General features: G+C 38.8%; 1 protein-coding gene across 1 annotated transcript in view; it reads right to left on the reverse strand.

Moving 5' to 3' along the window:
• Nucleotides 1-1041: 1041 nt before the first annotated feature.
• The window catches only part of oxsr1b (oxidative stress responsive kinase 1b), a 39413-nt gene continuing 26387 nt past the window's right edge, over nucleotides 1042-14067 (reverse strand). The window contains exons 5-18 of the mRNA XM_067577679.1: nucleotides 12366-12421; nucleotides 11985-12094; nucleotides 11428-11529; nucleotides 11139-11272; nucleotides 10765-10813; nucleotides 9792-9857; nucleotides 9563-9685; nucleotides 6389-6424; nucleotides 5897-6091; nucleotides 5540-5595; nucleotides 5338-5390; nucleotides 4890-4958; nucleotides 4638-4702; nucleotides 1042-4001 (exon numbers count right to left, since the gene is read on the reverse strand). Of these exons, the coding sequence (XP_067433780.1) occupies nucleotides 3927-4001; nucleotides 4638-4702; nucleotides 4890-4958; nucleotides 5338-5390; nucleotides 5540-5595; nucleotides 5897-6091; nucleotides 6389-6424; nucleotides 9563-9685; nucleotides 9792-9857; nucleotides 10765-10813; nucleotides 11139-11272; nucleotides 11428-11529; nucleotides 11985-12094; nucleotides 12366-12421 (1189 nt within the window). The 3' untranslated portion in view covers nucleotides 1042-3926. The remainder of the gene's footprint in view (nucleotides 4002-4637; nucleotides 4703-4889; nucleotides 4959-5337; nucleotides 5391-5539; nucleotides 5596-5896; nucleotides 6092-6388; nucleotides 6425-9562; nucleotides 9686-9791; nucleotides 9858-10764; nucleotides 10814-11138; nucleotides 11273-11427; nucleotides 11530-11984; nucleotides 12095-12365; nucleotides 12422-14067) is intronic.

Genomic DNA, 14067 nt, shown 5'->3' on the forward strand with positions numbered 1-14067 from the left:
TGATCAGATGAAAATGAATTGGCTGAGGCCTTGACATAGTACTTTGTGATACAGCGTGTGCATACAAAGTGTTTCCTTTTTTTAATAAGATTTTGGACTTTACACGTATATCACATTACAGGTAATAGGTCATAGGTCTTAGCAGAAACTAAGTAAGTCTCTAGAGGGAGTGAGGAAGTGCAGCTTGATGGAAAAATGAAGAAAAACAAACACACCTTACTCTACCTTCCCCCCCCTTTTTTTAGCCTACCTAAGAGGGGCTGAGATGTGATGATTTTCCCTCCATTGTGTCAGTTTCAAAAATTTGCACTTCAGGGCCACCATATCAACTGTCAGAAAACACTCATTAGTTGATAAATAACAAGCTTACATGAAATACAACATACCTGCTGACCACGGAGGCCAAAGACCACCTGGGGTCATGAGGTCCCACGTGGACAGCACTTATAAGATAAGTGATCCATCCATGTAATCCTCCACTACAACAACAAGACCAACATACAGTTGGGTCTCTATTTTTTTGGGCAATATTGTGCTAAGTTAGAAAGAGATGTATCTTGGTGTAATTAGTAGATTTGAACATTACAACTAAGTCTGTAAAAAACAGTTGTACAGGTGCTTTGACTCTGAACTCTGAAGAAACAACCTTGGTTACAGTATGTCAACACTACGTCAGACTAACTGTACGAAACAAAGAGCAAACAGTCAGTGTCATGGTCATTTCAGTTTGGGCTCGGAGACCACAATTAAGAAAAAACCTGTATTACAAAATAGGGGCACAGATTTTGAAAGACAATGAGTTGCATTATGTGTTGATTCTGTATCTTGTAGGATCCTGAGTTTTTATGGACTAAAAGTCAGGATATCTTGGCCTATGCTGCCCAGATTGTGATGATTATTTTAAATCTCTCTCTTGCACCTTAGTTTAGAAACAGAAACTTGACATAGGCTAAGGAGTTTCTGGGTGACAGGACTGTAAATAATAATAATACAGCTTTTAAATAAGAATTACTATTGGTGAAAAAAGTGCAAAGAGGAGGCTGATATGCTCATTCTTTATTGATTAAAAATAATCAAGAGAAACATGCTTTGAACTCCAAAACGATCAAAAATAGAGCAAATGAAAGAAATGAAAAACTGAAAACAGGAGGAAAATTCAAATATATTACAGCCTTGATGATTTATTGCCTGGGCAAAAGTGGTTTTGCCGGTCATCTGTTCAGTTGCTACAGCTCTGTTTAACTACATGTAAGCAGGACAGAAGAAGTTGAGAAAGGATGAGAACAAAGCCATTAGATCTTCAACTCTGTTAGAAGCAGGGCTCAATCTACACACACACACACACACACGCACGCACACATTTCTCTCAGCGTTCATACACACCTATCCTGTCCTTGTCTGCTGTCAGCTGCAGACTATGCCAGGAGAATGGCACCAAATACTGCAGTTTAAAAACTTCGAGTAACATGGGGTCGCTGACTTTGTCGCTCCCCCCTTTGAGGAGAACACAGGGTCGACACACCTGTATATCTTTATTTCAGGTACAGTATCTTCACATGTAACAAGAACTACATTTCAAAGACACTGAAAATCTGAATCTAAACCTTGACATTATGTCAAAAAAGAAAAAAAAAAAAGAAAAAGAAAACAGTTGGTCATTTTCAATTTAAGGCTAGCGTAAAATTTAACATGTTTAAAGTCAAAATACAAAGATTTCCTCTTTAACATTTTATCTGCAAGCACAAAAATGCATTTCATTCAATATGGCATCTGGAGGGTTATGACATTATCACATCACCAAATTAAACAGTAAAACCTGCTGGCGCTTCAGATCTACACATTAAAGCAGAGTGTTAAATGAACCTCCCACTGCGAGATGCACATTCATCATCAAACCATGTCAATAATGCACATAAACATCCAGAACGTGGCTGAAAGGATGTGACATCTGCGCTGATGACGGCTTTTATCCCCATCTGAACCAAGATACATTTCTAAATCTTTTCAAAATGTCTACAATCACAGCTGAGCTTTCCAACAGTGAAGGATGTAAAAATCCTCATTTCAGCTGTTTAAAAAAAAAATGTTCTTGCAAGTGACAAAACAGATGTATAACTTCAGATGTGGGTTTAAATAACTTCTGTAAACAGCCTCCGCTTGTTATTATTAAGAGCGGGAGACAAATTTGCTGTTACTAATTTGAGGAAATTTAAGGTGGACAGGCGTTAAGCAGTGCATCAGGACAGCTGTGGCTCCTCATGAAAAACATATTCTCAAAGGCAAAAAGTGAAAAGCTGAATTCTTTTTTTTTTATGAGGAAAGGTAAATGACATACAGTAAAGTGACAGTATGTCCTGCAAAACGAGAGAATTCAAAGCCAAATTTGCAGTGTTGTCTTCCTTCACGCAGCGCTACAACCCACAATCGTGTCATAGGACAGAAAAAAGGCCAAGAGTGAAACACCCAGTATAAAAACAAATCAAAGCCAAATGTAATTATTTACATACTAGAAGTTAAATCAAGTACTTATGTTTCATCCACATAAAACAAATATGCACTTAAGTCTTTTTTTTTTTTTTTTTTTTTTTTAAGAATTTGAGAAACTGATTCCAAATAGACACAAACTAATAACAGACACATCTGCTCATAAAACACACGTGGTTTCAGCTGTTCTAAAACTTTTTACAACTATTTCATATTTAATAGGACAATTTGAAAGTCAATAGTATCTTGCACTCCTCTTCCTTAATCATGTCTCTTTTATAACACAGCCGATAAGTTGAATTTTAAATCACTTTAAGTATTGGTCAATCTACATACATGTGTAATGTTTCAGAACCAGCCTCTCATTTACAGTATCTCTATCATAAGGAGACTTTCCTCTCTAACGTTGCTGCTGGTATCGACACTTAAAAAGGATAAGTCTGGTAATATTCTATTTTTTTTTTTATTATTGTCAACATCTGTGTTATAGGGCTTCATTGTTGTCCAAAAACTTTTAAAACCGCATCAGTGAGTTACACAGTTGTACTGACTGTTCCTTCATTACAATAATATTGGCACTATAGCGTCACAGTGTCGAAGATACTCACCAAATTGGTATTAATCTGCAGCTAAAAGTAGTCCCCCAGTAAATTTCACACCTGTTTGCTAAAAAAACAGGAACAAATGGGCCTGGAGCTGAGGGAGAGATTTGTTGAAACTAGCAAAAAATGCATACTAACAATAGCCCTATCCTTTAGAGGTTGTTATTGTTGGGAGAGTTCACATCATTCTGGAAAATTAATTTGTATTTGGCCACCTGAGAGGTGTATCACATCACATCAGCACGTATCTGTGTGAAAACGGTTTAGCTCAAGTAAAGAAGTGCATCTTGCAAGTTCTGATTCTAGTTGGCTTCGTAAGCTCCTTCAGAGTAGAGTAAAAAGTTTGACATTAGCAACTGAAACCACATTTGTACATTTCAGACAACATAATGCTCCATACTGTAACTGGGGACCTCCCCAAAACGTGCATTCAGTAGTTCTGATGAATATAAGGCATTGTTATACTTATCAGGATTCAAGGGCGTTAGTTCAGATTGTGCAAATGCATCATATATTAGAGAGAAAAAAAAAAAAGAACAGAATGAGGGAGACCAGGATGTTCAATGAAAACTGTTTGTTGTAGATACTTGCATCCTTCTACATATACACTGTAAACTTTTTTTGAGTGATCCTTACATTGTACGTTCTGATACTTCAGCCGACCACCTAATTCATTCAAGGTGGCGTTGTATGATCCTATGGTTGACCAAACGGTACTGTTTTCTTTGGCAGTAGTGGTTTCTTTACAGCCATAGAAAGAAAAAAAAATGCATTAAACTATTTTTTTTTTATTATTTTCACATTTTTTAGGCAAGTCACGGTCCCAGGTAGAACAACAGTTTAACTAATGCTGAGCTGAGCAAAGCCCATCAATTTGACGTCATCTGGTATTTCAGATCCCTCAATTCCAGAAGCCTGCAAACACAATAATATCCAGTGAGCAAAACTAGTTGGTATAACAGAAAAAAAAGTTCATGTACAGCGACCACACACTGTCACAATCTACAGATGAGCTGTTTGAAGACTTTATAAATGTGAAACTATCCTTTAAGGTACTGCATCACTTCCCTCAACTACAAAATATGACTAGTGGGTTGAGAGATTTTACAGTTCAATTAGATTAACCTATGTGCTAGCAGTATTACAAAGATTATAGCTGTATATTTGGTTCTTGCCTGAGACTGCAAATATTGTCAGCAGTTTTACATGCTGACAAAATCTGATTATTTATGACAAGACAAAAACATATGAGCAAGGGAGGTGGGGAAGGATCTGCACCAGTAACAGATTAATTCGGATACATTTTAGTGAGTTTAACTTCAGAGAAATGTCTAAAAATATCTGCAGTAGTTCTGTAAGTTGGACAGTTGATCATAAATAGAGGATATTTCTCCTTTAGCTGAGGGTTCTGGTATAGACAAAGATATACTACTCAGAAGATTAAGGAAGGATGATACATTTAGATTTAACAAGCATGAATCTGAAGACATCTATATCAGTGCTTTCTTATAAAAATACTGGAGTTTATACAGATGAAGGTGTAGCACTCACCAGTTTGAAAGTGACATTTTTATTGGCTTGAGGCTCATCAACTATTTTCTGCAAATTTGCAGCAACTGAAAAGAAAAAAGATGTTTCAGTCCGATGAAAACAACAATGTGTGTGTGTGCATGTGTGTGTGTGTATGTGTGTGTGTGTGTATGTTCAGAAAGAAAAATGTTGGGCTTTTTAAGCACATGATCAACAATTTTTAACCCTCAGGTGAGGAAAAGAAGAATACAGTGGAGTGATTTTATCACTGACCTATTACTAAGTCCCTCCCATCCACTAGGCCTGCTGACACCAGCTCCTGGGACACACCATCTGCTGTGTCTGAAAAGACGGCATGAGAGACAGACTGTGACAGGTGCACCAAAACTGTTTATTTTCTAAAAAGGAAATATTAACAGGGTTTATATTAATGGTGTTTACTGAACGGTGTGCTCAGCACATACCGTTCTTAAAACAGATATTTAACCTAATTTCTCTGGGTTTTCAAGAATGCAGGACTCAGTGTGCTTTTTCATTTGGGTTGAAGCATTGAAGGAAGTTTAAAAAAACATGAGATATAAATTGTCGGCTTCTTTTACTGATCACCCAAAATGTGACATCCTCAGCAAGAAGCCTTAAGCTCAGGACATTTTTTAAAGAAATTGGTGACACCAGCATACAGAGGTTGGATTGTGACTGATGAAACAGTTTTTCTACTTACCTCTCCCTGGCATGAATTCAAAGCGGATGTCGTTTAGCTCCTTCTTTGAATTTCTGAAACGATGAAGGAAAGAGAAACTACATCAGAGGCATAAAACTGAAATGGCAGTATATATAACACAACAAAGATCAAAACAGTGGAACATAGTCAGAAAAATCACCTCTTGGTTAACTGATTTTTAAGTGGTGATGAGGAAACATACCTTAACCTTAATACCAAACTAATGGGAGCCTTAACATCGCCTGAGGCAGCTGGAACCTGTTGAAACACAAATAAAGACATTTATTTTAAGTAGAATGAAAGCTTTAAAAATAACTAGTAAGGCGTCCTGGTGGCCTAATGGTTAAGGCACATACCATATAACCGCAACATCCACAGTTCCCACGGCCCCTTGTTGCATGTCACACTCCTCTCTGTCTTCCCCTGTTTCCTGTCTCACTACACTGACTCTCAAATAAAGGCATAACGCCAAAAAATGATCTTTCCAGCAATAAAAGAATAATTAGCATATCTACAGGAGTAGAAGCACAGATATGAGACAGAGCTAGGTGTGACTGACCTGTGTGAGAACAGCAGCAGCGGCACCAGCAGCAGCAGCAGGTACGCCTGGTGTGGGAGATGCAGCCTGGGATGCGGATTGAGTGTTGACTGGTGTGGGCTGCAGTGGAACCTGGCCTGCAGCCTGAGGTAGTTCTGCCTGACCTGCGACAGGAGGCTGGAGTTGACTACTTAAAGGCTCAGGAGTCTGGAAAACCTGAAGGAGAAATTTCATAAAAAACCCTGCTCATCCTCTCATATCAGTGTTCAACTGGCTTGTGTAGCTTATGAAAGACTTACTAAGTGAACAAACTGACAGTGTTGTACAGATCTGATACACAGCTCAACAAAAATCAGTTTGTAGTTTGACAAAATAATCTTAAATCAAGGTCCCCTTACTACATTAACTCCAGTCAGACTTTGAAGGCTAAAACCATAAAGTATGTTTGATAAATTACATAAAAATAGCTATTTTAGATTAGAAGAAGAGGAAGAAAAAAGCTGTTAAACTCACCTCTGAATTCTGTGATCCCTCCTTCACTCTTGGTGACTGTTAACAGATAAAAACAAGATAACGCTCAGAGGATTTCCTGTAAGTGCCTTCAGCAAAGCAAAAAAAACCAAACAAACAAAAAAAAACAAAACACCACCACGTATAGATGCAAAGAACACATAGAAAGCGAGAGAGGGGAAACGGATTAAAAGGGCTCACTCGTTTACTTTTCTCATTCAGCTGATTTATCATCATCTCCTTTCAGGTGGTTAAAGTATTACCATTACAGTGGGAACAAATATGTCACATGCTAATAATACTGAACTTATTGATATTCAGTGAGATGATGCTAGAGATTTGAGATTTTGCTGCACTGTGTCTACAGAAGTATCTATGTGGTTGTATTTTAAGCAATATTGCAAAAATTTAGCATTAACTGTTTTATAGCAATATTGGATTTACAGGATTTTTGAATCAATGAGATGAATGCCGTCATTTGTCGGGTGTTTAATTCGCTTGATTAGCTAAAAAAACAGACATTCTCATCTGGTTACTTTATCCATTAACAGTTTTGCACTTATCAGAAAATGTACTATGTCACTATACTGTATATGTAATGATATAAAGTTACATACACTGTGATAGAACTTTTTAACTATATCGCCCACTTTGGTAATTGAGTTGTATGTAAACGAGTGAAAATATGCATTTGGTAACGCTTTATTTTACACGTCCCTTAATTTTATACTGATTTCCTGGAAATTTACAGAGTAAATTGCAGGTATTTCAACGTTCATTTTTAGAACATTTTACAGAGAGGGTGATGCAATTTGGTACAAATTATAAGAAAAAACAGAAAAAGTGTGAAGTTGGTTGAGTTGGTCAGTGCCCGTTCATTATATCTGGGTTCCAAAATTCTTTTTACTGTGTAATTTTGTGTGTCAAATGATATATTTCCATATTAGGTTTCTTCAATAACTTCCTAAAACTAGTTATGTCATTTGGTATTATAAGGGAAATGTGCTCATTATAGTTTTTAAGAAACTAATATGGTAATATGGAGTTTGACACATAAATACTACACACTGAGAACTAAATATTTTCTGTAGAATTGTTAAGGATGTAATTTAATAAGAATTTTTGCAAATTAGCAATTATGTATGCATCCGTATATAATGAATTGGCAGTTTCCAACTAAACTAACTTAAAACTTTTTTGATTTTTCTTATAATTTATACTAAATTGCACGACCCTCTCTGTAAAATGTCCTAAAAATGAACCGCTAAATACCTGCAAATTACTCTGAATATTTCTAGGAAATTAGTATAAAATTAAAGGACATTGTAAAATAAAACGTTACCACACATTATAGAGTCTGATTTCTCCTTTTAGTTTTAGCTCTGAAAGGCTTAGAAGCAGCGTAGGTCAGAAGGAAGTCACACTGTTATATGGTTAAAAACTGCTTGGCTGTGAAAGGAAAAACAAACAAGCAAAAAAAGTCCAAACCGACTCCCAGAAACGTAGAATCAGACAAAAACCTTGCAGGGCCCAAATGAAGCCAAACTGACTCGACTGAGAGGACAGTGATGTGGCGTCTGGACAGATGTCAGAAATCTCATCAACTCAGGAGTCTGTTATCTGATTCAGACAAAGTGACTGTTCAGGCTGTTACTGAGGAGACTATATTAATCCTTACAGCACAGACAGATATGACACAGTTACAGTATGTGGAAAAAAGACTTAGCCGGACCCCAATGTATAAAATTATTGATCTTTAGCATAAAAAACATGCATTGTTTAATCTACTGAGAATCATTTCACCCATAGAGTCAGTGTGAGCATTTAAAGTTCGGTTTGCCGACATGTCGCCAATAACAAAGCAGCATAAAAGCAACTGAGATCAAATTTGAATTTCTTGATGATCATTAGTGCTCTCATTGAAGATCATTTACAGGGTTGATAAGTAATTTGCCCTGTATTGATTAAATGTGATTTGATTGGTCAGTATAAATAAAAAGTAATTTAGAAAGAGAAACGGAAATACAGATGGCTTCCAGGAAAGGTAACTCTCACTCCTTTGAATAAATAATGCTCTCTTTTACTTGGTAACAAAGAGCCAATGTCCCCTATATTCATTTTAAATTATGAACTTTTAAACAGCCACCAGGAATTGGGTGGTACAGTATCTGCCACTTCCCCATTGTCTAAATTTTATAAAACAAATATATTGCTGAAAATTTGCTTATGCGTGTAATGGAAATATCTTAATCATATAAATCTTAACTGGCACAAACTACCCTAAAATCGCTGCAATACTTTGGAGAAAACAACTGATTTGGTTCCTTCATGACACAAAGTATCTCCTTGTTTAAGAAGACACTCAAAGTAACTCACTGACTAATGGGTTCTGACGAGGTTAACTTGTGGGTCAAATTCCACTCACATTCTGTGGCATGCTCAGACCTCAGCTTAGAGATGATGATGTGAACTTTTCCTCTAAACAAGCCTGTTGTATAACTTTGTCTGGTAATTACTAGTTGTCGTCTGATAGGTTAGTGTAAAGTTATATAACGGCAGAACAGTCGCTACTATCTGGAGGATAAGAGCTTATCTGTGCACCGATTTACTATGGCAAAATTAAGTTCCGACAAAGACCATAAAATGGGTATTTAACCATCTGTCAAGATAGGCCTGATATACTTTTGTATCTGAGTGCTTGTACCCTGTATCCACAGGCTTTTCCTAACACATGTGCACAACCCTCACTCTCACGACCAAGGTTATCTGCTCTTTTCTCCACCTTCTCGTCACCCTACAAGGCCTTTCCTGCCCTCTCTGGCTGTCACGTGCTCCCTGGCTAACATGTGCAGCGAGAGTCCTTCCTTGTTAGGGGAATGCCATCTGTATTGTGGAGGCAAGTGAACAACCCTGGACGCAGGCAGCTCGAGTGGGAGGGAGAAGCGCACTTGTCGCCTGGGGGCGCCAACAGGCTTCACCTGCTGCTCCTTGGCCATCAGACAGAACATACACACATACGGGAGACTCAGTGGAGAGACAGTGGACAAACATGCTACTGCACAGACATGAGAGTGACAATTTAAACAGTGTACAGAGATTAAAAGACAAAGACAACTGGAGCATAACTTCAGTGTTAATGTGTATATGAAAGATAAACAACTTGTGGATTCATCTCACCCTTAAGGCAGCAACAGCTGCTTTGCCTTCTTCACTTTCTTCATCCAGCTCATCATCACTCCACTCCCATTCGCCGTCCTCCGTTTTATGCAGCCGACCACTGGAACCTGGCACTCGACGTACCTGACGTGCACAAAGCAGAGCTCATCTTGTTATTTATTTATTTTTTTTAGATATAACCAAAACTACAGTATTTGATTATATATACAGTGAGTCTTTGTTGACCTACCCTTTTCGACCTCTCTGTTATTGTGGGCGCTCTCTGAAGTAACTTCTCATGTAAATATTCATGGGTCTGTCAGAAGAGGAAAGAAATGAAGGGTGTCACTCAAAAAATTCTACAAAGTGTCTACAAAGTCTGTTCAGGTTAATTTCTTGTACTCAAGGATGTCTTATATGATTCTAAAATTGAAATGGAACATATAATATACTTTACTTTACACACAGTAATCCTACTGTAAATATGATTTTTTTTCTTCAAATGGCAGATACTCCATTTAAGCTCTTGTTCCCAGTACATTTTTGAAGATTTAACATATAGCTATTTAAATCCCCCCTGCAGACTCACACACACAAAGTTCTGATATATGTTCTAAAAAAAATAACGAAGCCTGCCCTCTGCTGATAACACAGAGTATTGCGGTTCTTGTCCCAGGGTCATGTCCAGCAAACCAACCAGGTTGTATTGGGCCTGTGTAACATGCTGAGCCAGCACTCTCGTTGTTCCAGTTGCTAGGGCACTGGGCAGCCGGAGGCTGGAGTTAGACTGCTTATCCCTGCCTTTGTTAGAAACAGCTCTGCATGGCCAATAACGTGAGGAATGCTGCAATGACCTCAGCTTGGGTCGGACACACGGACAAGTCGAGCCAAGTAAGAAGTAGCCTGACTCACGCAAACACCTCAGGGAGAGAGACATTATTGGTTTATTCTTATTTCTTGATGCATTATTTTTTCGTCTTCTCTCTTCCATAAACCCTTCTTCGGTCAATTCAAAACCTCTAGAGCTAAAAAAACCAATCTATGCTCATAAAGTGCAGCTTAATTTTAGACAGAAGCCAAAGTAAGGCCATTCAGACACAATCACTGCTGCAGGCGCAGACCTTTACTCATCAATAAGCTCAACCAATGTCTGAAACAGGGATGCTGATGACTCATGGTGTGACTGATTAAGTCTCAGGCCCAGAGGGAGCTCAAACACCTACCTTTGCTTTCTGAAAGAATTTATGCTTCAACAACTCTGAGGATGTTGGCCTGAAAAACAGCAGAATGACGATGAATTAGTTCTGTTCATCTGACTGTAACAGCTGTGATACTCCCAATGATGTTTACAAATTATTGTAGTCAGGGCAATAAAAGTAGTTACATGCTGAGTTGCTTAACATGTTCTAGGCAGTGTAAATCAGTTCCACTAAGTGTAAATTGACTGTCTACAGCTGCACACATCACATGCTTTTTAAATTTAATTAGCACATAATTAGCACAGTGCAGATGTGTTTAATTAAATATACCTACTGGAAGCCACTGTGTGGCATTATGTGTGGTATGAAACTTTATGTAAAGGCTTTACTATAAACACCTTTTCTCTGGGTCCTTCTGTAGACACAGGGAGATCATCTTCCTGAAGGATTTTCCATATTTCTTTACCATCTCCTTGTCTGTGATTCCAGTCTCCAGGGTCGGAGGGTCATTCTGCAGCGTCAGCATCAAGACCTGAACACACCAGAAACACTTTGACTCAAATATCATAAGGGCACAAAACCTCAGAAGTTGTACTTAGAGCGAATCAGACGACCTGATTTTGCATTTGTTCTATGTCATTAACTTAACATTTCTAGGTAACTCAGATTGTTCCTCAGTGTTCTCACCTTCATTGGCGGGTACTTGTGATAAGGTGCGGCCCCTGTAGCGAGCTCAATGGCTGTGATCCCAAAACTCCAAATATCTGCTTTGAAATCATAACCCCTCACCTGTGGAAGCAGAAATCATATTCAGCTTTTACCGAAAGTTAAAGTGATGCAGTCACTTATCTAAAACATGAAGTGTGTTCACAGAAACATGAGGCTCACTATTGCAGTAAAAAAGCCAGAAAGTTCTTAGGATGTGAAAGGGGCTCATTTGCAATTTCCCACAGTGTATTTCTAATGCAGATGCAAGAGCCTTTTCATCGTTTTAAATCACACATAATCAGCTAGTTCAAGCCCCAGCCATGTGTTTACTGATATCAGAGATGACAAGTTGTAGCTGCAGGTGTAGGATTTATTAAAAAAGTGCCAGTATTCAGTAAAATAAACCTAATGCATATGAAAAATCTGCTCTGAATGTGTGTTTTTGCCTGCTGTGAGCTGATGAGATTAATAATTTGTGTTTGGAGAGTTTTCTGTTGCTATGGTTACCACCTGGCATCATGCCAAAGAGGACAGACCTGCTCCATGACCTCTGGGGCCATCCAGCACGGTGTTCCCACAAACGTCTTGCGCACTTTATTTCGAGTCATGTCACCACCTGTGGCTAGAAAGGCACTGACACCAAAGTCTGACAGAAGGGAAAGGAGAGAAAAAAAAAAGATACAATGAGACCCGAAGCAGTAAGTCAATAATGGTAATGTCAAGAAAGTTAATTTTCTTCTGCCTAACAGGCCTCCTGCAGTTTAATACACTAAGATGTTGGAACAGAGTCAGCTGTCTAACAGGGGCAAATGAGGTGGCAGTAGAGGTGAGGGAAGTTTTAAACATCTTCACACCTAATCTGGGTCACTAGTGACAAGCGCTGTAAGGAGGTAGCAAGTTGCCTTCTGGCCAAATACCTGCAATTTGCACTGAACCGTCATCCCCGAGAAGAATGTTGCCAGCCTTGAGATCTCTGTAAGAAATCGAGAGAGAAGAATTTGCGCGTTAAACAAATACCTTTCACAAGGAGCTGTCAAAGAAAAGGTGACTGAAATAGCTCAGGCAGATTGAACGGTGAACACATTAAAAGACATTGTAAAACAGGTAGGAATTAATTTAATAATTATTGCTGTAAAAGTATATACAGTTATTGTGGTGACAACCTGAAGGCTCCATACACTTTTTGAGACAGATAACAAATTGGATAAGGTTTTAAAATTAAAAGCTATACATGGCTGTTGATGATCACCCAATTTAATTATATCACTGATTTAATGTCAGCTTAGAGTCTCTTCTATACTCGACTCCTGACTTGTATCTCAATAAAACTTGGGATTTTATACATCTCGGTACACCAAATAGCCTCAAAACTTTAATCTTTCCGGCACCTCTGTGTTTTTTAAGGCGTTAACAGAGACACACACAGTCTGTAGTTAATTTGTTCATCCTTGTTCGGCCTCCCCTGGTGGTGATAAGAGGATTCAGCAGGGACAGCTGTCTGGCTGCCTGTCTGCCTCCGTGCTCGTGCGTGCGCTCGTGTGCACTCGCACACAACTGCACGGACTGCCACACAGAATGAATACCGTCATCTCACCAGCCAGACAGAGTTGTCATAGCAACAGACTTTCAGAGATAAAGTCGAAGGGTCGAGTGAAAAGGCGAAGAAATAAATTTTAAAAGTAAGGATGGCAACAGTGTCACAGAGGACAACAGTCAGCTCTTTCTGCTGTCCAGCCTTTTAGAAAGGGAATGTACATTTTAAAGAGAATGATGGCTGAAGAGGCTTTGATGGGACAAAGAACACCAAAGTGGTCCAACCCCAGAACATCTTCAGCCTTTAACCACTTCCAACAGATTTGGTTAACACAAATGACCCCGAGACACCTCCTAAAACGATAATCATAGGCAGACAAATGATTCAGATGAGACAGTCTCAAAACCTGAGCAGTTCCCTCTGCTACCAGATGGGGGCACTGGAGTAAAATGCTTGCAGCTTTTGCTGAGAGATACTGTACATGCTGTTGGATCATTCCAGCAAACTAGTCTCAATGAATGTGAAAATAGACCGGTCTTTGGAGTATTGGTGTGAGTAGATGAGTCATGATACAGCGTCCAAGGAACAAAGACTCACTTGGGAATATTATACAGTCCTTATAGGCTATAAACACATGTGCAGGGATGCTGCAGGGATAATTGTGGTGTTTTAAAAGATTCTGGTGCTTACAACATGCTTACAACTTGAAATTCACGCTGCAACTTTCACTGGATCGCTAAAAATCTCTTCCTCTAGACCGACTGTCAAACCCTTCCTCCTGAGGCAGACCCTACTCCTCTGCTACTGAATCTGTATGCACAATCTTTACAAGCAACCTACTCAAAACACACAATGAGGTAGAAGCACTCAAGAGTTTACAGGTCACAGTTTAAATCCTTGAGTGTAGAGGCCTCTTTCTCTAAGAGCGCTCTGGTAAAATACCACACAGGCAATAGATCTCATAGCGACAGGGGCAAGGGAGTGGCGAACAGTGAGCCAAGGAGGGAGGAATGCAGCATATGTGACATATTAGGACCATAGGTTGAAAATGACTGCCGGGATAATAAAACTATCCAGAACCAGAC

This window comes from Thunnus thynnus, chromosome 21 (assembly GCF_963924715.1).
Source record: "Thunnus thynnus chromosome 21, fThuThy2.1, whole genome shotgun sequence".
NCBI classification, from domain to species: domain Eukaryota; kingdom Metazoa; phylum Chordata; class Actinopteri; order Scombriformes; family Scombridae; genus Thunnus; species Thunnus thynnus.